The sequence below is a fragment of the Tubulanus polymorphus genome, chromosome 1, assembly GCF_964204645.1.
Source record: "Tubulanus polymorphus chromosome 1, tnTubPoly1.2, whole genome shotgun sequence".
NCBI classification, from domain to species: Eukaryota; Metazoa; Nemertea; class Palaeonemertea; order Tubulaniformes; family Tubulanidae; genus Tubulanus; species Tubulanus polymorphus.
In genome coordinates, this window is record NC_134025.1 from 7,187,829 (window position 1) to 7,211,586 (window position 23,758).

The 23,758-nt window shown below is 39.9% G+C and overlaps 1 protein-coding gene across 1 annotated transcript in view; it reads right to left on the minus strand.

Moving 5' to 3' along the window:
• LOC141898109 (uncharacterized) overlaps positions 1 to 23,758 on the minus strand; it is a 67,726-nt gene that overhangs the window by 37,442 nt on the left and 6,526 nt on the right. Inside the window, exon 3 of the mRNA XM_074783970.1 lies at positions 3,173 to 3,936. Within this exon, the coding sequence (XP_074640071.1) occupies positions 3,173 to 3,848 (676 nt within the window). The 5' untranslated portion in view covers positions 3,849 to 3,936. The remainder of the gene's footprint in view (positions 1 to 3,172; positions 3,937 to 23,758) is intronic.

The following is a 23,758-nucleotide window of genomic DNA, read 5'->3' on the forward strand; positions in this document are numbered from 1 at the left end:
GCTATTAGTTCTAGAGAAATTCTACTTTACCGCGTTAAAATACATATCAAAGCACTCTTTTATTAAGAGTTTTCAGCTAGGAAATCGTGCTGGAAATTGTTTTTAAGATATGAAGTTGTGGCGCCAGAAGCGCGGAAGGAAGGTATCAATTGTTCGTAAGTTTATTCTGATTGAAATTTTCTCGGATTGAATCAGAAATTTGAATCAGGCGTCGCCCAAAGCTACGTAGAACCGCGATTCTGTATTTACCCGCCGTGATGGAATCGTCGTGTAACTTACGACGCGCATATTGAAAATTGAAATTGAAATTCGAAGTAAAATCGACACGCTGAACTACCTTCATGTATTCTATTCTATAACCTAAGTACACAGACCGCGCACTATAGGTCACATTGTAAAGTTAAGGTAATGAAGCGATTTACCCCACTTCAAACTGGTATCATCTATAAATTGGCTTACAAACCTCTCGCGAGTAAGTTTGCAATCTATATTTACTATGAAAATTTTTTAAAGAAGGCAATTTTTCTACTGTTTCGAAAATTATTGACCCCACACCAGTCATTTCATAAGCAAAGATGTACAACATGGACGCACAAACTCTACACTCGGCCCTTCTTCTAAACCAAACATGGACTCAATAACGAAAATGAGCGGCTTTATCGTTTCACGTCCCTTCGCTTTAGATTCGATGTAGAGGCAAATGGTGTTAGTGGTGTGCGTTTGACAAACTGTTTAACTATACATTATTCCAGTTCAAACCGATTTTCATTCGATCTGTTTTGGTCCTGCGGATATTTCATTCATATCATACAGCGACGATAGATCGTGTGTAGGTTATCGGAGAAACAGTGAGGCAATTAAATATCGGGCGATAATTAATTGTACATAGATCAGCCCCATTTGTAGGAACAAGGCTGCGTCATTAATCTTTGCGTTCTGCGGCCGTTCATTACCAACACGCTGCGATTCGTAATAAAAACGGCTTAGAGGCGTTAGCGTACGCGCGTGTTCGTGTTCAAAATATCGGCTCGAACACGGATTTTCAATCAACGACCGAGTTTCGTTTTAATCAAAATCGAGAGGCCTCCGCACCGGCGTTCAATGGGCCGTAATTCGAGCATTATCGACGGATGCGGCCGAGTGAATGGATGACGCGACGTGAACTGTGCCTGGAACCGCACGGCGCGCGGATACCAACTAGCGACAATCACCTCTGGGTAGACACTCTTCATGACGTAACCATGCCGTAGCGCACTAACCGTAATAAACCAATAAAATTGTTACTTCCAAATTAATTGATCCAGTAATATCAATATGCATGCACGCGCGTGTATCAATAACACCATTAATGGCTACTTCGAATGTACTTTGACCTTAGATACCCCGAACAAAGGTGACCGAGAAAAATCTTTTCGAAATTCGAAGTCACTCGATTGAGAGGTCTTAAGCGAAATATATTCGGAAATTTAGTTAGTGAGACCCACCAGAAAAACAATAGCTCCCATCGTTGTCGCGTCGAGGCTTATTTGCCTCTCATTGCTATAACACCGCGTGCTCTCATTAAAGGACAGTTCAACCGGGAAGTTTCATGTGCCTAATCAAAGTCACGCATTTGGTGTTCCATTGGGCATATTTCACCACGACGACTTTGCCCTTAAATATTCAGACACGCAGTGTCACAAATAATTAAAACCTTATCAATTATTAAAATGAGCAATTATCATTCGTTTTATGGCTATAGCGTATTTAATCTTTCGTGCTAGCAGTGAACGACGTTACCATAAAACCACAGATGAATAAGCAGTGAATATTTCTAGACCCAGATTTATTCTCCAAATGAATGTTATCACATCGTAGAAATTCCAAGTATGATTAGCAAATTGTACCATCAATCACAATGTGCTTAAGTAATCCTGAATATTAAACATATTTTGCAAGGGGTGAATCCAGAGGGCTTTTGGTGCTAGAGAACCCCCCTCCCTCCTGGGAAAATTTCCTTCGTCGTGTAATTCATATTCGGTTTTTCAACTCTACTTTTCAAGTACGAATATGAAATGATCGAGTAGGGCCTAAAATGCTCAAAATGCATGAAAATAAGAGTAATTTTTAGGGATTTCTTGTGGATGTCAAGCAGAGCCAAGCAACCCCCCCCCCCCCCCCTAGAGAAAAAACCCTGGATCCGTCCCTCAGTGCAATCTCAACTATACTCAACAAATAACAAGTACTAGGAATATAAGGCTATTGGAGAAGAACCTCAGTTCTCTTTCTATTGTGGTTTTCACAATCTACAAACCAAAAGACAGAAATCTCAAAAACGCGCGCCAACACATTTGGAATCGTTTACCGAACACCTGAAGATTCAAAATAGCGAACGAAGTTAAATTTATCTCAAAGTGACATTTGAAATAAACGAGCTAAAACGCGCGTCGATTAAGGCTCTATAAATCAAGCAGCACTGCTGATTACTAAATACCCTACTGTTTACTCAACTACCTGTTCTTTACAAATCAGCAGTGTATGAATTCAATTTTCAAACTAAACGAGCTTTTCGCATTCATGTGACGCTTAAACTGAAAGATGAACTGAACGGCGTTTGTTAATGACAGCGTTGTCTCGACGAATCAGTTGATCACAATATCTTATCTTAAACATACATACTGTGTATTCATTTTCCATATCATTTTAGACGGAAGACACGTGGCAGAAACCATCAGAAATATTTCTATATTCTAATAAACATTTTGTTCAACTATTGTGGGAATTTATTCTCTCGACTTATGTGAATCGGATGATGGTTAATGGCTTAAGTTCGGTGAAAGAATATTGCAATGTAAAATACTCAGCTCCACACAAACATATAAGGTAACATATACAAAACAGAGTTACAATATAACAAACACAGAAAGACGACATCATCGTGTTTGGTGTTTCCAAATTCTAACGTCGATGATTAAACAAGATCTTTTTTACTATGTACATGCGTATTGTTAACCAATGAGCGAAATAGAAAGGCAATTCGCAGCAAATGTTTGATAGGTGAACACTTTTTATCCAAATATTTCTGTGTCGAAGGAGCGATACAAAAGCAATTGTAACTAAGCGATGAAGATAGCTAAGCAAAGCGACGACGACAAAGCAAGCAGCAGCGGCAGTAACGACATCTAACACTTACTAGTTTCGACTCTCAACTCGGGTCTAACGTCCTCATTCTTGTTGTACAACGATGCAATGAAGAAACCGTCCAACTTCCACGAATCGGTCCAAATCCTTAAATTGAACCTTTTCGCTCTCGATTCGATCGCCTCTTTCAGGAAATCCGTCACGTCGATTTCGACGATATTCTCCAGTTTGCAGCGGGTATAAGCTAGTTCGGCCGTCTTGAAATCTGGCGTCATTGTATTGCGCGAAAAGATCATCGGGTCATCCCAACTCTGGTTTTTCGGCATATGTTCCACGTAGATTTTATGAACTTCATTTTGTTTCGGCGGTTGATAGGTAACGTTGTTTTCCTTAGTGGTAGCACCGCCGCCGTGTTTCAACATTTCCACGTCGACTTTTTCACCTTTGCGGACACAGTGCCCGTAAAGCCGTAGCTGTGAACTACGTACCAAACCCACTTCGCCGTAGATCGATTCGTTCACCGAATCCAGTTTAAAACCCATGAACATTGTCGATTTGATATCCACTTTGAATATGGACATCTTATCCCTAACGCGGTGGCTACTCCAGACTGTGTTGCCTCGGTATAGATCGTTCGACACGGGTTCGAGACTGATCAATTTCGATTGAACAGTCAGCAGTCGCAGGTATAATCCAAAAAGCAGCGATAGAACCTTCCAAACTGCCATTGTAAAAGAGTCCGCCAACAACTACATCTCCAACCGGCCAATTTGCACGAGGAACGCGTGTTTGAGATCACATGAACCAAATCACAATCTGAAAGTAGATAGATTGATGAAAATTAAGTTAACAAATTATAACAGTGGTAGACGTATCTGTAAGTAAAGGGGGCCCACTGAAAATTACATCCAAATAACTTGAATACTGGATAAAAGTAAATAGCACTACTAGAACTTGTACGCTTCTGGCCATACAAAATACAACCAAGGCGTAATATGATGTAGTTATCAAGCACCGTCAATGCTCTACTAATAGCTTAACCATATGGTCTGCTAAAATGAATGTTTCTGTCTGTCTTTCACTTTGTAAAGAGAACCGTGTTTTCGTGACTCAAAATTTGCCGGGCAGAACTCGATCGTAATGTACCCGATAAAAAAGATCTCAGTATTAACCGAAAGCGACGATCATAGCCCAAAGCATACACAGTTTATTGGCAATCATTCAAAGAATCGCCGTTTACTTAATTCCCGATTCGCATTTATACACGACGCCAATGAAGGAACGCTTATAAAATTGGCTACAACGTGTATTACTTTTCTATATTCTCATCATATTCATTCGTTCATCCCGCAGTTAAACTCTTACTCACCCCCCTGACGCGTACGTTATAACCGTGATAGTGACAGTGACAGGTTGTACCTGCAGCTCATGTCGAGGATACTTTTGTTATTTCGCTAACCTAAAGCTACAATTCGCCGGCTAATTATCACCAATGAAAAAAAAGATTAGCCCAATTAAAGTAGGACGCCGCAGAAATATGAATATGATTTTTGCACATTCCAGATAATTACGGAGATTCTGCGTAACTGATTAATCTCTCTCTTCCTCTTTCCCACTCCCTCTCTCCCTCCCGCCGCCTCTTCCTCCCTTTCTCCCTCCCCTCGATTTGTAGTATATGAACCGATCGCAGCCATGGAAAAACAATTAACAAGCACCATATAGCGCGCATGATATACTCTCGCAAAGAACTCGGGAAAGTGTTGTAAACCACCATTGATAAGCTTAACTCAAGAGTCGGGTTCCACTTCAGGGAAGCAATCGACACCTGTCGAGATCAAATTGACAAAAAAGTTGAGGAAACCTTCTCTTTCGATAGAAGCTGCCAACATTCCACCGCGTAAACAAGCGACAACCCCAAGAGATAATACCTTTACATCCATATTCGCGTTGTACGACTATACTACAAATGTCGTGCAAGAAACTTATGTGAATTTGACCGCGCCGTAAGGCTCAAATAGAATCTGTACAACATCCATTTTTCTTCTCAACACTGATTGATGAATATCTCCGTGACACAAGTAGCCCCAAAGCCATCAGCTTACCCTCCAATTAATTATAAACATTTGATCGATCTTCGTTGACCATTTGCTGTGACATGATCATTAACCAGGCCTCGCGGGATCAGATAAGCCCGTTTAGACTTTTTAGTGCCACTCGCTGGGGACCGCAGCTTGTCAATAAAACTAAGTCTCTCGCGCTGATTTTTTGAAAGCGATTTCGCGCCGGACCCGTCACGGCACTGAAAAAGACCGACCTGTCAAGATATCGCATTACGGGAAACGAACTGTTTAAAGACGTTTAACGGCAATGCGATACATTTATCATAGTTCCCCCTGACAACACGCGGGTAAATGTCGATAAGCGATTCCATTGGTCAATGCCTGCAACTGAACTCACCAGAGAACGAGATGCAATCATAACTGATAATACGTTGCGGGTTTTTCACTTTAAAGATTCCCAATATCGGAACGGTCCCAGCGCAGGGAAATCATTAGTAGGGTAACGTAGTAATTTCATAGTATTCGGACTACGTGAGAGACCGCGGAGTGAGTCAGTGATCGGGGTTCTAACGATCAATCAATCGCACCGAGCTGGGCTTATCGAATGGCCGCCATTGAATAGCCGGATAATTGATAACAGTACGAATTAGTGGCCCCGATATCGTTCATAAAACGTAATTAACTTATCGCTGAGCTTACGATTGTTACTGATACGGCGCGATGCTCCGATTGATTTACATCGAGAGCGCACCGCCATTGTCGTCTGTTTGTAATCGCTATCAACTACCGGCCAACGACAATTTCTCTTCAGCGAACATGACCCCGAACCAACCCTATACAATTCAGTAAACTAATGGAAGCCCGAAGCGAAGCGATTGATATTTAATTTCCAAAAAGAAAAAAAAACTTGTATAGATTGTTTCACCGGTCGATTATGAGTAAGCAGACGATCTGAGGTCAGCGCGGTTGGAGATGGTCAACCAGGAGGGCCAGGTGATGTTGCATTAAAACAATCAATGCTGTACATGACAGATCATTCACGCTGAACCACAAGAGATTTGACACATGAAAAAGATCGCACGCTTAGAATCGACGCACGTTATTCCCACTCGATAATAAAAGTACGAAGTGTAACTAACAATTCATAACACGTGGTTCACTTTATCCAAGAAGATCGAAGAAAGCCAGGGCCGGTTTTATAGACTGGTTGTAACTTAAACCACAGACCTTGATAATCCAACAATTTGACTCGAGAATTCTAAATGCGATGATTACGAAATAGTATGTTTCCTTATAAAACGCTTCCCTGGGAAACAAAAATCAATTATAGTCAACTGTGAATGTTTATCAGTTTACACAATACTCATATTCCATTCTAGCGACAACGTATCAGCAATAATAACCCAAGATGTACTTGCGATTTAATTGCGGCAAAACGTAAATAACGGAAGTCTGCGCTACCTAATAGGGAAACTTAAAGCGCGAATGAGTCATAGAAGTGGTGAAGCTGAGAGGTTTTGAAAGTGACAGGTAAGAAGGAAAGGGATCCTCGACATTGAGTAGTGTTTCCAAGGGCTTGGTACACGTACCCGGAATAGACGTTTGTCAACTGACTAGCTTACAACAACAGGTATCTAGTGAAATGGTATCTTTGTTGTTCTCTTAGAAGGTGTTGCGACACATTAAATAAAGAATTCTCGCATTCTCACTTACGTTACATCAAAAGTTATTTGAATCTCAAATTCAGTTCGGAAAGTTACGTTTTAGTGACATCTAGACAACAGGGAAAACATTTAAAAGAATCGTCTTGTTTTATTCACGAGCAGTACGTGTACTGCCGGTCGGGATGTTTCCAGGGGCTAATAATATGGTATAACCGTATGGTAATTATTCGATACCGATCATTGCTCATTACTTTTCAATTATTCACTTTCACCGGCGCTAATAAAACCCAGTGAAACTATGCTGGCGGGTACAGTCGACGGCCAACACACGAATGACCACGATATGCCATTAAAACCCGACGATTCATCAAACCAAATCCATACACGCGCTTACGACGATAAAATGAAAAATCTTAATCGCGTAATTTATCGACATTTAAATTCCCCGTCTGACAGCGTCGGCTTTTAACCGCAAGCAAAGATCGTATCACCTGCAGATAACTTGTCAGTCACATTCTATACATACATTTGATGTTCGATACTACAGTATTCACACGATTAAAACAACTAATACATTTCGAATCTTAGCTAACGAGCTTTTGTTTTAGAAATATACCGCAAAAACTACTTGAAGTGTAGAATGAATTAGAAGCGACGCTTTAGATATTTTCCCGGCAGCGACGATGAATTTGATTAATTCTCGAGATATTGCGGAAATTCAATTAATTACCGAAATAAGCGCACGATTTCGTAGTATTCGACAAAACGAGACGATGATATCAGATTCTAAAATCCGAATTAAAACTGACTCGTATTTAAGCGCGTCCGGAGTGGAATGATAATTTTGCGTTAGTATTTGATACGATCCTATTGATTAGAAGTTAATCTTCTTCCATTCCAATATCGAGTGCTTAGCGCTGTTAAATGGACCGTCCATAAACACAAGTTTGGATTACCGATGCGTATATTATGCCGAGTACCGCGTGACGTCACCAAGACTAGCTCCCAGGGTTGCCATATCTTCTAAACTATATCAAACGCTGTATCCGTTAGCAACCGCATCGTTCAGTCCCAACAAAACTAATCGCGTTGGCCAAACTTTACGCAATCTATAGTAAACTCAAACGGAGCGGTTGAATGCAATTTAAACGATGTTTCGCGTAGGTGGAATTTACACAAGAATAGACGAGAACCAACGTCAACAGTCATCAACGCAGTTTGATTCGTTTCAGATAAACTTTTAATGAAAAATAGAACAAAACGCAACGCAGTCTAAGAGAAATTTAGCGCTTTAAATAAGTCATTATGTTCTCCCCATAGTAGCATATAGGTAAACGAAATTTAATAGCTAAATTCAATGGCTATGACTGTTTTGTGACAAAAGAGCGCCATTAATGGAAAGAAAATAGTTCATTAGGTTGACTCCTTAGTTATCGGTAACGTAGAAATCTTGATTTGGACACATTGAACGCAGTGACGTAACGATTATGCAGGGCAAGGAGTCGGTGACTGAAACATATCAAAATTCATTATGAAAACAAAACACGGCTGCGGGTGCTCGACTAAATGTTCTCAGTCAGTGGCTGAGCCAGATAAAACGGAAGCAAGTCCCTTTTCAGAGGATTACACGGACTTCGTGTAAGAAGACAACTACGTTAACTGAGTCATTTGGAAAAAGTCTAATCCGTCTTTTAACCGTCTTTTGGTCTTATGTGTCTACAGAACCATGATCGGTATATCATAATGTACCGTGTTGTAAACCCAGTAAAAACCAAAATCCATATGTATTCATGCTAACTTGAAATGACGAAACAATAACGTTTCTAATGATGTTTGAATACCCTTTTGTTGTTGAATGTACGCATCTTATTAATTGTAACTATAAACGGCTTTATGAAATCAGCGTGGCTGAGTGGGGACGATTGTGGACGGTGGTTCAAAGATCGAATCCTCGCATGGCTGGCCGATCGATGATTTAAACTCGGTAATCTGCGTTTCTATGTTTTTCTAAAATTGCCTTATTATAGAAACAAACAGCTAAGCGATCAATTTTCACTTCTTTCAACGATTTTTGTTATATGACAATGAACGACGATACCATTTAGATTGCATCTACCAAAGAGACAAGACAAGTCGCCGACTGTTTACCGTTTGAAATTTTCCAACTGTTCCCAATGACAAGAGAAAATAGCGCGTGTGACACATGACGATATTAATACGATCCCGGGAGACACCGAGTGCGCATGAAATTATTTCTTTTCTGTCGTATGAATAAACAACGAGCAATAAATCAAATCATTGATCAGCGAAATCCGACGGAATTTCAAACTTTCAAGAATCACCATAAATCCACAACGGACTTCGAGACTTCCACACCGCGGATTTCTTGACATCGCTCCGCGCGACGCGGTCGCTGTTATATGGAATATTCGAATGAGATGCGTTCATTTTTCTTCATAATCATATTTTGTCGTCCGCTTTGAAAGTCGGATCGCGAGGAAAGCATCGTCTTCGTAATGAAATCATATACTCGAAATGTAAAATATCGTTCGTAGCCGGAACAGAAATGGCAGAACATCCATAACCACGTTAGACAACACTATACTCGAACTCGGAGAAAATTTCGGCGTGGACAAGCAAACAAATTATATTCAATCAAATTATCCGAGTCCGTGAACTGGTGTCAGCTTAAACTCCTTCTTCTATTTCTGGAAGTCTAATTGATTCTCACGAGTTCATTTCGAATCGAACCTCGGTACTCATGAGTCCATACTGCATGTATTTAATGAGTTCAGTCGTTGCTATCTAATGCATGGACCACGAGGGACTGGCTTCAAATCACAGATTTAGTACCATATAGAAACAAAGGAGGCCCCCAATTATACTGATAATCTTAATGAGCTTCGTCAGTTATTGTCACAAATCTATATATTCGAATAAGTATGAAATAATTGTTCATTGGGGGAAATCTGGAAACTTAATTTTGGCAATCATTCAGTCCTGAAGCGTATTACCGCGCGTCGAAGTAATTACAACCGAACACAAAAACAGCTAATTGAGAAAAATCGACGAAACGCAATCACTGCCGGAGCTCAAGAATGATTAAGATCGTCTTAACTTGTGATTCCCCGGGTGAGAGCGAATGTGACTGAGTAAACCGGGTAACTTCCTGTTATTTGCTGATAACATTAGCTTTAATCACAGATAACTCTTACCACTAAATCTCTACCCTTATTTCTAGCGGCAGTAGACGAGTCTACGCTGAAGATTTTAATTTTCGATGCGTAATTTCGTTCCGATTGAACTGCACACAAAACAATCTTATTAGTTGATTACAACCAGATTAACGTTAATGTGGGACAATACAAATCCCAAACTGAAAACGTACAGGCATAAAATATAGAGCCCAGACAAAGCTCGTTGGGGAACAAGTAAATGCCATTTAAACTGATAAATAGAAATATGAGGGTGGCGATTTGCTTTTTTTTGCCTGACTATTTACTGATATATAAGTTGTTCTCCCTGACTTAACCCGCTAAGAACCCTATCAATTAACAGAGGAAATGCGTAAAACGTAGACATAAACCGTATGGTTATATACGCGGTCTTACTCGATCGAACCCTGAATTTGCTAAAGAAATGAAAGTTTCCTGTGTTATTCCTAATTTCCAGGTAAGTTACCACCCTGGTTCCAGTCCATCGTCTCAAGACGCTTGGTTTTCTAAACGAGCCTGTTTATGGCGCGCTGTAAAAAAATTCATCGTCGCAACGAACTGCGGTTGTTTACAGCCGTAAATGAGTTTTATTAATTTTGCGGTAATGATTTACATTAAACCTCCTCGTTCCGAGCAATAAACAATTAAACTGGTTCCGACTCCTTTGTCTCGGGCAGACATCATAAACCAACTACGAGACAGTGTTATGAGTCGAGAAGTAAGTCACCTAACCACTGTCATGCTATGAAGCAGTATTCACACGAACTCATCTCACCATAGACTACCAAATATATATTTTGGATTCTCAGGAAGGCAACGAAAATCGAACTAACCCTCAAGGAACTGGGGATAATTGATTTAAAACTGCGAGTTCTTTCGATTGGTCCCATTATAAGTATTGCCGCTTTTGCGTTACCCACGCGGATTTGATAGGCTTGTTCTCCGAAACAGGGTCTACATAGCCAAAGGTTTCGAAAGAATCAACGATGAGTCGCGTATTATACACTATTAACATCGATGTATACTCAAAGACAGGGAGAGATAAATTATTCCACCGGGAAGGGCTCTATACCTTGCGAACACTCGACTTCGGAAAGTCATAATAACTCGGTAAATCTAGCTTTTTCCCAACACGATGCCGAGAGAGCCCTCACCTCGCCATATCGTTAATACAACGTCCATCAGCGTAATGACCATACTGGACACAGGGACAAATTACATTATATTAATATGGATTGTCAGGTTCGGGTAACACCTATGTTGTATCGACATCGAGAACCAGTTACTGATAAGACTAACGGGTACGATAAATCTGTATCAGAGTCTAACAAACGGCATTTATCGCCGACATTTATGGCTTAACCGGATCAGGATGGGTGAACCGTGCGGTGGACATCGAATTTATGTCATGAGCTGCGTGTCTTCTTGATCGCTGATACAACAGAGACCAGTGCAGCTCGTAAAGCCCAAAACGCCTGACTTACGTTCGCAGCCCATTTTCATAGACTAGCCATGGAAACATGTACTGAAGAAAAACTGCCACCTATGTCCGATGTCATGTCGCTTTCGTAATGTTAATCAATACTAGTTTAAGAAATAAGCCTACGGTAAAAGTTTATTGTGCCCAGTACTATGGTCTAAGAATTTGTTTCTGATATTGTATAACATGTTGCATTGTTTTTTCGCTCTAAGCAAATGTACTTCTGTGAGCAATAAAAATATATTCTACATATGCTAAGCTTATTCCGACCCTCTAGTCAATATGATGATCTAAGACGTGGCCTAGAACCCGTATATACATGACCGCCTGATACAAATCCTCACCTTAGATTTAGATCCACGATCCCAAAAGATAATATCAATATTCCGATATTCCATATTCGCGCGCGCCAAGAAAATAATAATTCACAATAGCTGAAAGAAATTCTCACTGCGCGATGAAAGTTAGACTCAGTAACGGTTAAAAGATGCATTACGTGATTATTATGCCGTATACGTATTAATACACCTGCTTTGTAATTTTACCAGATGAGCGCGCGGGCCTGAAAAGATACGCTTTTTATGCCATTTAAAACTAAATGTTTTTGTTTAACGCCGTTTGCTTTGCGTAAACAGCGAGCAGGATTTAAATGTAAATATTTTTTGCACTCGTACTCGGCTACTTAAGCCCACCAAGGCATCGGTAGAATACGCAGTATGCATGCAACGACTTTTGAAATCGATCTACCCTATTTGAATACTTCATGACTTCGTTTGAATGTTTTGTTTTTGCATATCTACAGATATTCTAGGGGTGAATATAGAATATTTCATCTTCGTATCACGAATGTGTAATGCAAATCGCGTATATTATACGTCAATGTAGAAGGACAAGAACTACATGCAAAAAGCAACAGTGCGTGACAAAGCACGAAGCTTTGACCATAAGCGCAGAAACAATGCTATTACCGAGCCAATTATTTCGTATGATGGGAATTTTCCATGCTCCATAAATCGCCGAAGCGCTGTGGGGAGAAGCGTTCCGAACGATGACAGCCCGTGTCGAAGGTTCATCGTTTTTAATCAGAACGACGGCCAATATTAGAAAACTACCGGCGACCGAAGCAGCCACCACGCAGGTTTCCATATACATGTACATTAGCGCCTCGGTAACGTCCGGAGACGTTACGCCGTTCCGTTTCAAACGACGCTCTCTTCGCCGTGGCCGCTGATGAATTAATGGAACTTCTGCTAGAGTAGCTGGCTACTCACATAGTACAAATGCTGATTGTCCGTCTTGATTGCCTTGTCGGAACAAGTCATAGCCACCAATTAATTTCTTAATAATGCGGCTACACGACATACCATCAACCATCGCCACAGCAGCGAGCCACGCGCACTTAGCTGGTCACCAGTTTTATTGCATTGATAGTGAAAGATTTAAAAAAAACGCCACCCGCATCACAATTCAAGATCTTCCCTCGCATAAGCTTTCCCATATCAAACTTACACACCCAGTTTGTCTATATATACAAACTATTTATAAATCGTTGATTTGATTAATTTAAAGATATTTCGCGCTTTCTCCACGAAACGAGAGATCAATCAATAGCGATACAACATTGTACATATACCGCCATACATATACCTAAACTGACACAATAACACAAGCGAATATTACTGAGATAGAAGATCTGTGCATTTTCTCTGCTTTCTTTCCTTGAGTTTGGAATCAAATCTTTTGAGATATTTTAGGGCTATAGCTAAGACTAAATATTGCCCGGCTTACTCTTAATCATAAAGACTGATTTATATTCGTATGGTGGCCATCTTTATATGCGATGATCGGACAGTTTGTCGTATCAATCACTTAACACATATACACATCAGCAACAGCAATAATAATGCATTGAACAAATATTTACCATGACATCTTCACATTAATTCAGACGTGGGGCAAGTAGAAAAACGATACTCGCTGGTCTCTGCACGATATTGAATATAATGAGCTCAGGCAAATGTCATCAATTCAGTCATGCATCCATAAAGAGAACGACCGAGAAGATTCTATCTTGTTCTCTGAACGTGGCGAGTTTAGGAGAATGGGTTGAACTTTTTAGGTGAGCTTTCGATTGGACTTGAGTTGTTTGATTAGTTTTAAGATTTCTCGCCTGGGCACCGCGAAAAAATTGATAGATTTCTCAGTAGTAAATCATAGTTATTGAGAACTGTGTAGTAAATGAGTTTTATCATTATTACTACTGCATCCAATTGAAAATGTATTTTCTAATAAGCGACGACAAACTTCCGACGACGTATTTTTGACGAACAATGCGATGGTATATTACATGTTTGCACAGGTAATGAAAGGCCTTTTATCCTGTTTAACGAATCGATCTCGCGGATGGACTCATGCCGTTAAGAAAATTGACTCTCAGCTTTCAGACTGTTGCCCTTAGTAATTATGAACGTTCATTTCCTATTTCAATACGGTGCCATTTACCGAGTTATACGCAGTTCTTGGGTTTATATAGTGGGTTCACGTGCTTACTCAGAAGTTTTCAATAGGGTTTGTGCGTTTTTAAAGCAAAACTTGGGGTGAATATCTAAACCGTTGAATTACGGATAAAGATAAGGCTTTAACTAACCAAATAAGCGAAGTACCTATCAACGGAAAATGTAATTGCGTAAAGGAGCTAATTCGCTACGTTTGAAATGTTTTCTCAGTCTCGACGCGGCATTAACGAGTAATGGCACCTTAACGTTTTTACGCTCGCCGGTTTCGTCGTGTACAGGATGCGCGAGCAGCTTTCCTTTCGTTTTGCAGCAGATCAAAGACGCGCTACGGCAGTTCAAAGTCATTAAGTTTCACCCGAGGTGACGCGATCAACGGTGGCCACTTACCCGTCGTATTGCGCCACGGAACCCGTACAACCTCTCAGTCGACTCGATCCAATTTATCAGCCAACCGTACCTTATATAACGTGTCATATCTGATCGATTTATGTTGGCATCATCCCCCGGAGATTCGTGGGCCTTCGTTTGACACTCTGACGTTTTGACATCGTAGACGTGTCGCCGGGCTTCCAAGGTGTGCGTAATATTAACGCTGACAGGTAATAACTTTGATACAGTAATGACGCCGGCACTGGCAAGCGAGTGTGGTTTTTACTAGTGACCACGTGACTCACGTTGAGTTTCTCTCTCAAGTCGAATTTAAAGATGACGATGATGATTTTAATCGAATAAACGATCAATGACTTCAAACCTGATTCAATTAAATACATTAGAAATGCATGCCTTGATTACGGCAAGCATTAGAGTCCCGAGTACACCGCAAAAACCTTCTGATGTTTTCAAACGTTTGAATAATCAGATTTTCATACGGAAGTGAAAAACAACTAACGGTGAATCTAATGAAATACGCCCGCATACTCTGAACCAAGTACCCAGTTAGGTTTTTCACAAAAGTGTCTTCGCAATTCCTGGAAGATTCAAGGGTATAAGCGGTTTCAAATACGTCATCAACCTTAAATCTACAATTTCAACCCGAGGTAATACGAAACTGAAATTAGACGCCAGCATGTTTTTCTAGTCAACTTTCCATCGCAATTTTTCTTGGAAGATCCTAATAAAGAAAGCAGTTGGTATTCATATTTGTTATTTCGCAATGAAGATTCGTCGACTGCAGTTATGGCGATAAAATCATAAGCAAATTAGTGAACCCGGGCACATTATTCGATGTCCTCGGTCGGTGACATCGATGAACCCAGCAGCATACGGACGGATAGAACGATTTACTCAGCTGCGCGATAACCTTCTCAAGGGACTGAAAAGATATTCTGACCAACTCACACCTCGCTCAATCCAGTATCGCTGGCGCTTTATTAAATGCGGATCTCTCTCGAATATGAAACGGATCTCGAGGTCTGAGTCGGTTTATCCCCGATGCGCGCTACACCGCGTAATAAGACGACTATTTTGTCATTCGGACGTGTGAATAATTAATTTAGCTAACATCTCCAGGTACAATGAATCGAAACGGATACAGCACGGTAGCCCGTTCAAGGGTACGATAATTAATATTTGCATAGCACGAATCCATCTCACTTTTCAGACCAAACAAAATTCTTGCCAGTTATTATGGATATTCCGCATCACTCTCTAATTCAATCTAGTTATGCATTGGTCATTTTGTGGTCCTTCTCAGAAGAAGAGGGACATATCGTACACATAAACGCGAGATCTTAATGATTCGCTTTTTCAAAAGAATCGTTTTCTGATTCCACGCCGTATAAAGAAATGTTTCATTTGTGAAATGAATTCCATTCGATCTCGGCTTGATGTGTAGATGTGTTGTAAATTTGAGGGGTTTCAATAAATCAAAGCGAAATAACCACGTTTCGAGAGACGATCAAACAAAACCGATTTCGAGTTTGCGCACGTACGGAGTTTATAAATTATCGTACGAAACTAGAAAATATGAATGTTGTCAGAAAAATGAACAGTTAAGCGTTATGAATGACTACAGCTCACAAGAAGTATCAAACAGACATAAATCATTATATTTTGTCTGGATTTTATGTCTCGTATGTGATGCACAAGCGAGATTTCAGAAAAAGACGACTTTCTTAGATAAAAAGTATTCAGTCTAGCTGCAGGCTGATCACGCAAAATTCTAAATATTGCCGCGCAGAATTAGCCTTAAGACGTTTGGTTTTCTACACTCGACCAAATAAAGACTATCTTCTTTTAGCAGCAGTTCAGATTGGAGCTGTGACACTTTTACGAGTCTCGCGGGAACGAGTGGCTTTTGGCTCCGTACTTTCATACAGTAATCAAGCTACGTCAACTTGACAGCGGTTGAAGAAATCAAGGGTTCGTCGCCTATACGCCTCGCAGGCTTTCGAGTCGCAGTGTATAAGTCGCCTCGTCGGAAAACAGTAGCTTTTTAAAAACCGCTTCATTATTTCACGAAATCCTACCCTTACATTCTGAAATCACTCAGACCTTACACTGTTCCTGAGTGTGAAATTATTATGAGCACGAATGAATGTTTTCCCAATTTCCCCCAAAGGGCCGATATTCATCCCGTAATGGAACATCCGCGGGCGTTAAAAAGTAATCGGTCTATTTTTTTTTCATGTCAAAACAGTTCGATATCTTTGGAAACAATTTTCATTCACCGGTTAGCGATGCGTCGATAAAGAAATATCCGTATGTAAAGCGTTGTGTCAATATTCGTTCAAGAGATTGAAACGATTCTGAAATATATACACGTGAATATAAATACACGTTTAGTCACATGCCCTTTAGCGAAGTTTCGTATTTTTAGCACCCAATATATACCCTGAATTGAACTTTAATTATATTTCCGATCTCAGAAATCTTGTATACTGATGATTTGACAAAAGACGTAAAATTGAGCAATACAAAGAACGAAAATTATGACGTCAAGTTTTCACAATTTGATTCAGTCCACCAGAATTTCAGTAAACCATGAGCAAAATATTCCTTTGCGCACCGCATATGCGTATCACGGATTAAAGGATTTTGGAATAAAAGGGTTAAAAAAGTTACCGCTTATTCTAACCGCAAAAATCTACGCGGGAACATCTGCCTATAGGTGAAAACAATTACTCGACTAGCAGCTCACACAATCGACAGAGTTTATATCACGCTGAGACGGAAGCAGAGAACTTAGTGCAAACATAATTTTCTAATTTTTGAAGAAAAACATCGTAATTGACGACTTCGCATAGTAATTCGCGTTGCGTACGAGATTGTGTAATAGGATTTGAACACACAAGTTAAAGCGCGTCTTTTGAGATCTTTTGGTTGAGGATTTTTGCATTCAAATTATAATTCACACGAGTGGCTTCTGTTCCCAAAAATAAGTATATACATGGAATCAAATCCCAAATCGAATCTCATTACCGAAGTTCTTCTCTCAAATCTGTATTGATGGGGGCTAATAATATACTATCTGAGTCATTATATCCCAGGTTAAGTATGATGATTCTCGAGATGAAGATAAAGTATCGAAGAGGAAATATCCATGATGATAATGATGATGACGATGATACGCGTGCTTACAAGTTACATTATCACCACATACTCGTCGCCGCGCAATAAGAGTGCGTTCACTCGTGGGACGCGTCGTTTCATTTTGGAACATTACAAAATACACCCCAGAGTACTATGCGCGAAGTAGCCTGAGCGCGGGCTTGTAGTTTGTATACGGTATTAGGTAGTTTAGCTGCGTGAAAGATCGTGACTTGTAAGAAGGTGTATATTAGTACGAGAATCGAACATGGCGATTGTCCGAGACGGTGATGATGGATTGGACACTTCGGTTTGATCGTATTTGTTGCAGCATTGTCGCCGCAGAATTTATCCGTCAATCTCTTCATTGTCATCACCATCAATGACTCACAGATCATCCTATCCTCGTTGGGTTCTTAGCTCCGTGCGTACGCCAAAAAAACCTCAAAACGACGAACATGAATTCATCTGCAGGTAGAGACGGCAACACCTTACTATGATATCGATAAGGACATGGTTCTATGAATGATAAATTCAGGAGTTAACTAAATACAGACCAGTTTTAAGATCTAAGCCCATCTTTGGTCATAATTCATTCCTGTCGTTTCATCTCGTAGTAAAAAAGCAAAGAACCATTAGATCACACAACGCAAATCTCTAAATAGACTTAATAAATGTATATGACATGAATTTCAAAGAAAAGTTTCAAGAAATACTTGAAAATCAACAACAACTACTGAATCTAATTCGTTTCCAACTTCAAAATGTATAAACCTATGCTTTTCTTCAGGTGAACCGGATCTTCAAGGGTAAACACGCGATATTTAAGTGAATATCAATACTGTAATTGAATAACGCGAATTCATTCGGCGAATATATTTTCCATAGCCCCAGTACAAATACTCGCCAATTTGTTAAAGTGTTCATTCAGAGTTCAGAACGCAATAAATCTATTTGATGTATATGTCAATTTTCAAAATGTAACCACGCCAATAAAGTACATACACGTCAATTGATAAAAAGTTCTAATGTGATTTTGATTAAACAGCATTAATAACGGAAAATTATAGTCATTATCGCAATTTTTTTTTAGAAAAGTCAATATTCTTATTTATTCAATGGGCTAAGAATGCGGGATATCGCAGTGACGAGTGGTACTAAATTCCACTGTTCACTGTTTGTATGCATTTTTATCAGGACAATACGATAAATTGTTATCATAGCATTTCTAGAGACTGAAGTTGGTATATAGCTTGCCAACCGGCCCCGCAGTTTATCGTCGTAATAGCTACTGAAGCGATTTACTACATGTACGCCTAGTTACGATAGGCCATGCAGAATAATTTCAATCGTGAACGTCATTATGATATATCAGCCAGTTTACTGCTCGAATTCGGTGTCATAACAGGAAGACAACCAACGACGGTACGCGAGCGACTACAGGAAGGAATTAAATCTACTTAAAATAACAGATCAGCGCTCAATACTGGCTGCGTTGTTACTCGATACGACAAGCCAATGAATGGATTTACGCGGAATAAAACGAGCGAACAGAAAAACGAAATAAAATTCCTCATCCATCAACCCTATTCCACTTTAAATTCAAAGTTTTGAATATGGATATACTTCGAAATCAAACACATTTTTCGATCTTTTCTATAGTATTAAGACACTATTAAGTTTTTAAAGATCTTTCACTTGCGAATGCTCCTAAATTCCTGAATTAGCACTATTTATTCCGGCCGATGATACAGCGCGGTAAGACTCGGAAAGTAATTACTCTGAGAAAAATGTCAAGCGTTTAAGGCGTCAGGCTCGACCAGTTTTTATGTACCCGCCATCCGTCATTGAATTACCGTCGCGCGAGAAGAAAAACTCGCTGACTTCATGGACGAAGGGAAAAAGCAAAAAACGACTCTCGTTGCGCCAGGAAAGCCCCACAAGGATTTTAATAATAACCCATCCAAAGCCACAAAATTGCAGACACAAACCACTCATAGGGCGTTGGCTCTGTCTTAAATCGGATTTAAGTAAGAAACAAATGCGACTGAAATGAAAGTTGATAAAAGTGAAAATATAGAATTTGTTTGGGTGTAACTAAAAATTGCCGTACAAAAAACGGGCAATTCATACTTGACATTTATAAAAACCCTTTTTGTATTGATGTATGGATCTTAGATCGGTTATGGGGACTCCTTCCTCGTTCGGACGCGAGGACAAAAACAGATGCCACAATCAATAAAAATACAACCGATTTTATTGAGGCGAATGGTCGATAAGCGATATAGACTTGGCGAGAGACTGACGCGTCCCCGGTGTTCGCGGCGCTGAACACGGCCTCGCAGATTAAAGATGTCGATATCACCTGAACACGATCGAAATTCTGTGTTACTTTTTTACAATGAGCCGATCACTGCCGCCTCATGAACTCTGACAACTATGGCAAAATCGGAAAATCCCGAAGAAGTTTTCCTTTTGACAAGGTTTGACTAGAATTCAAATTCGTGTGCGGATTATTCACGACATTAAAATGCAATTTCGTAAAAGAAGATGGATATCTGTATTCCTGCACTCACCCACTTGCCAGAATATTTTCCAACTAAATTCTAAAATCCCTTACTATTTATGAGTGTTGTCAAGACGGCGACCGATGTAGAAATGAAGGAAGGACGATGTGAAAAAGTCATACGGTTACCGTTGGAAAAGTTCCGGACCGCGAGGAGAATCGGTCAGGCAGTGTGGTCAGTGAGAGTTTTGAGTCATTTTCTCGACGAAGGCCAGGGGTCAAGTCAAGCATCCTCGCAGAGGTAACAGGATTAAATGTAGCGTCAAGTCGACGCGGAAAATTCGGTTTGATGTCGGCATCAAGGCGTGAAATTACTCACTTGGGAGAGAGAAGATCGCGTTGCTTAGGTGCTGATTTTGAGAGGTTCACGTTGCATCGGGCGCAAATTACATTTGTCTAATGATAATACTGTTTTTATTAGTCTAAAATACATTATGCTTGCCTTAAACAAATGATGTGTAATACGTCATTAATCAAGATAACCACCATTAAAAGGAAACATTCTGGAGCACGTCGAATATCCAAAATATCATATTCAATTGATTTATTTTCTCGCTAACATTTATGATAACAGGACCTTTAAAAAGAAAATCTTTGAAATAACTATGGACAAAAATTGATTGCAAATTCGTTTGTCAATGGCAAAAAATCTCGTCGGTGTATTGAATAAATAAGTCCACACTGTCATTGCAGATGTGTTAATATTTCTCGAAAAGATACAATTTCACGCACTATTGTGCCACGCGCGACTGATCTGTCTGCACCAAGAGACAGAGACTAAAAGATATCCGAGGGAGTTGAAAAATCTTCCAATATCTTCTGCAATCCAATGACGACGGATGGACAGACAAACCATTCAATCGCGCGTTCGCTCTCATTCATTAACGAAAGAAAGCCCTCGACTCAGCGTCGACTCGAGTAGTTACACAATCGTACCAAATCGTATACGTCTAATTCAATAACGGGCCGTGATGAATTTGATTTACGATTGATATTCAAACTGCGAATAATCTAGTAAACCATACATTACTGATACGCTGATTAGAAGTAGTATGTGTATCCGGCAAAATTACGTTCCCATCTATGATAATTGCGTGCAATGTTTCGTTCAAATTTAGTGGAGTGTCACTTGAAGATCTATACATATGAACCGTAGTCAAATCAAAGCATACATAAAATTTCCCAAATTTAAATTAATCAATAGTGTGTCATCTGTGTTAAATAGTTTTGCAATAGATGCCTGGGAAATTCCAAGATCTTTCAAGATCTTTTCATGGTCTTTTTTACTTTGATTGGCATGCTTAGTGGTGGTTTAAAGCACAATACAATCGCGATTCATCACAATACTCCCATCGCATAGAAGAAACGAGTCCAATAACTTCGGCCAGAACAGCATTTATATAGCGAAAATACGATGAAGATATTTTCTCATACACCAGCGAACTGGACAAGACAGTCTGAATGAAATGCCGACTGCAGGGCCGAGGAATCCTCGGTATTTCTGATGAAACTTTGATATCGCGAGCGCACAATGAAAATTCAACGATAGAACTGGCGGATAGAACCGGAGCAGAGGAGGCCGATGTCCGTAGAGAATAAATTGATTAACGACAACGCTAGGCGTATGATGAACACTCACTTTGGTCTCTCGTTACGAATATCTACCTAATCCGTATGTTCATTGATTACGCAACCGTGTTCTAGAAATACTACTCACACGAGAACGGAGGATTTTTTCTGCAGCGATATCCCAGCGTCGATGCGTTTCCACATTTTTTCTCTAGTTCATTCATGAGATTCGTCGATGACAAGTGGACGCACAAAGCCGCTAAAAACTAGCCATGCAATTTGTAAGTTCTTATTGATATATGATGCTAGGAAGTCACGCGCTTCGATATTGATCAGGGATGATTAATTATTCTCGTTAAAAAATCAAACGTTAATCAACTCTTCTTCATCATTGTTTAACTTTTTCACCTGACACTATTCATGCATAGATTTGCTAAAATTCCGGGTACTTTTCCCTTATCATCATCGCCCATGTTATCTGGATAAAAAAGTAAAAAGCCTTCAAGAACAAATTTCATATCTGTTCATTTACTGCTCCACTTCTGTGTCTGTGAGACTATTTTACCGTGGTATTCCCCGATCAAGTGTAGATTCGGTTTTATTAGCGAGAAATGGAGAACTTTTTAAGCTAAAAACAACGCGTCGATATGATATCTAACCAGGCGAGTGTTTTATCGTCATGAAAATTGAGAGAAAACTTGAGCCGGCCGTAAGAGCATTCGATACGGAAAATTCATACGCGACGGTTATGACGAATTCACATTTTCAGTATGACCACCGTCAATAGAGGAAGAGCGAATTTACAATTAAATTAAGTGTGCCAATGTATCTACATCAAAGAGCACTTACCTACTCAAAAGGTGCTGTCACTTGAAATTAATGTCACGATGCGTTGGGAAAAATTCACACATACACGGTTTTTACGCTCGTACAAGCGCCATACATATCATCTCAGCTGCAGATGATAATAATGATGATGATGGTGATGATGATGATGATGATGATGATGATGATGATGATGATGATGATGATGATGATGATGATGATGATGATGATGATGATGATTTAAAATATCAGCAAACGTGATATAACCAATTACAAACCGTGCGCGATAACGATATGAAAGCTGGACGGAGAGATCCATGCAAAGGGCGTGGGTATTTTTCAAACGCGAGAACTCATCTAAGATATTCATATTCAGCGCATGTGTACCCATAGTGTCGAGATAATCTGATTGCGGATTAGTGTTTATGTGTTTTATACTTTATCGTTTTGTCAAATTCAGGCCTGTTTCTAAGCGTTAATCTTAGGAACGTCTTACACGAAAGTCATTTTCCGATTCGTCACTAAAATTGCCACAACTACGAAAACAGATTGACGCATTTTGTGACGAAATAATAAGCTACGTATCTAATTACAGGAAAATACATGTCGTCGTAATAAGTTTTCAGTTCATTAAATTTTCTCAGGCATTTTGAACTGCTTCGGGCGTTGAAATTGGGCTGTTTTTTTCTCGCGCCAAAGTCATTTGCTCACGTTTTAAATATAATCTGAAGAATGACGCACGCGCGTGCATGAACTATTTATACCCGACAGAAAATTAATTTGTAGTAGCGGTATGCGTATCGATAGGTTAACAAACCATGCAGCACCGGCATTCTCATAATTTGATACATGCAGCCCGTGAAATGCAGTCGCTACTACTTGTGTAATCATATCACCTGATCGCATATGAACTTGCCCGCGAGAATGAAATATGTCCGCCTTTTTTCCTGGTCGGCCGCTGACATATTAGCGCTTTTAATATCGTCATCTTGTTAGACAAAGCAGAAATCAGATTTTTGGCGTCAATAACGCGCGCGGCGATCGTGAGGGAAAAATGCGCTATAAATTAATATATCGCTTCTATACGGTGATAGCCTCGTGGCCGCAGGTAACCGGGTGCGTATAGATGAACCCCAGCACCGACTAGACTGTCACGTAATAACCGAAGCCGAGAAATAACACCTTTCCACCGACACACCGAGTTAATAGATATTT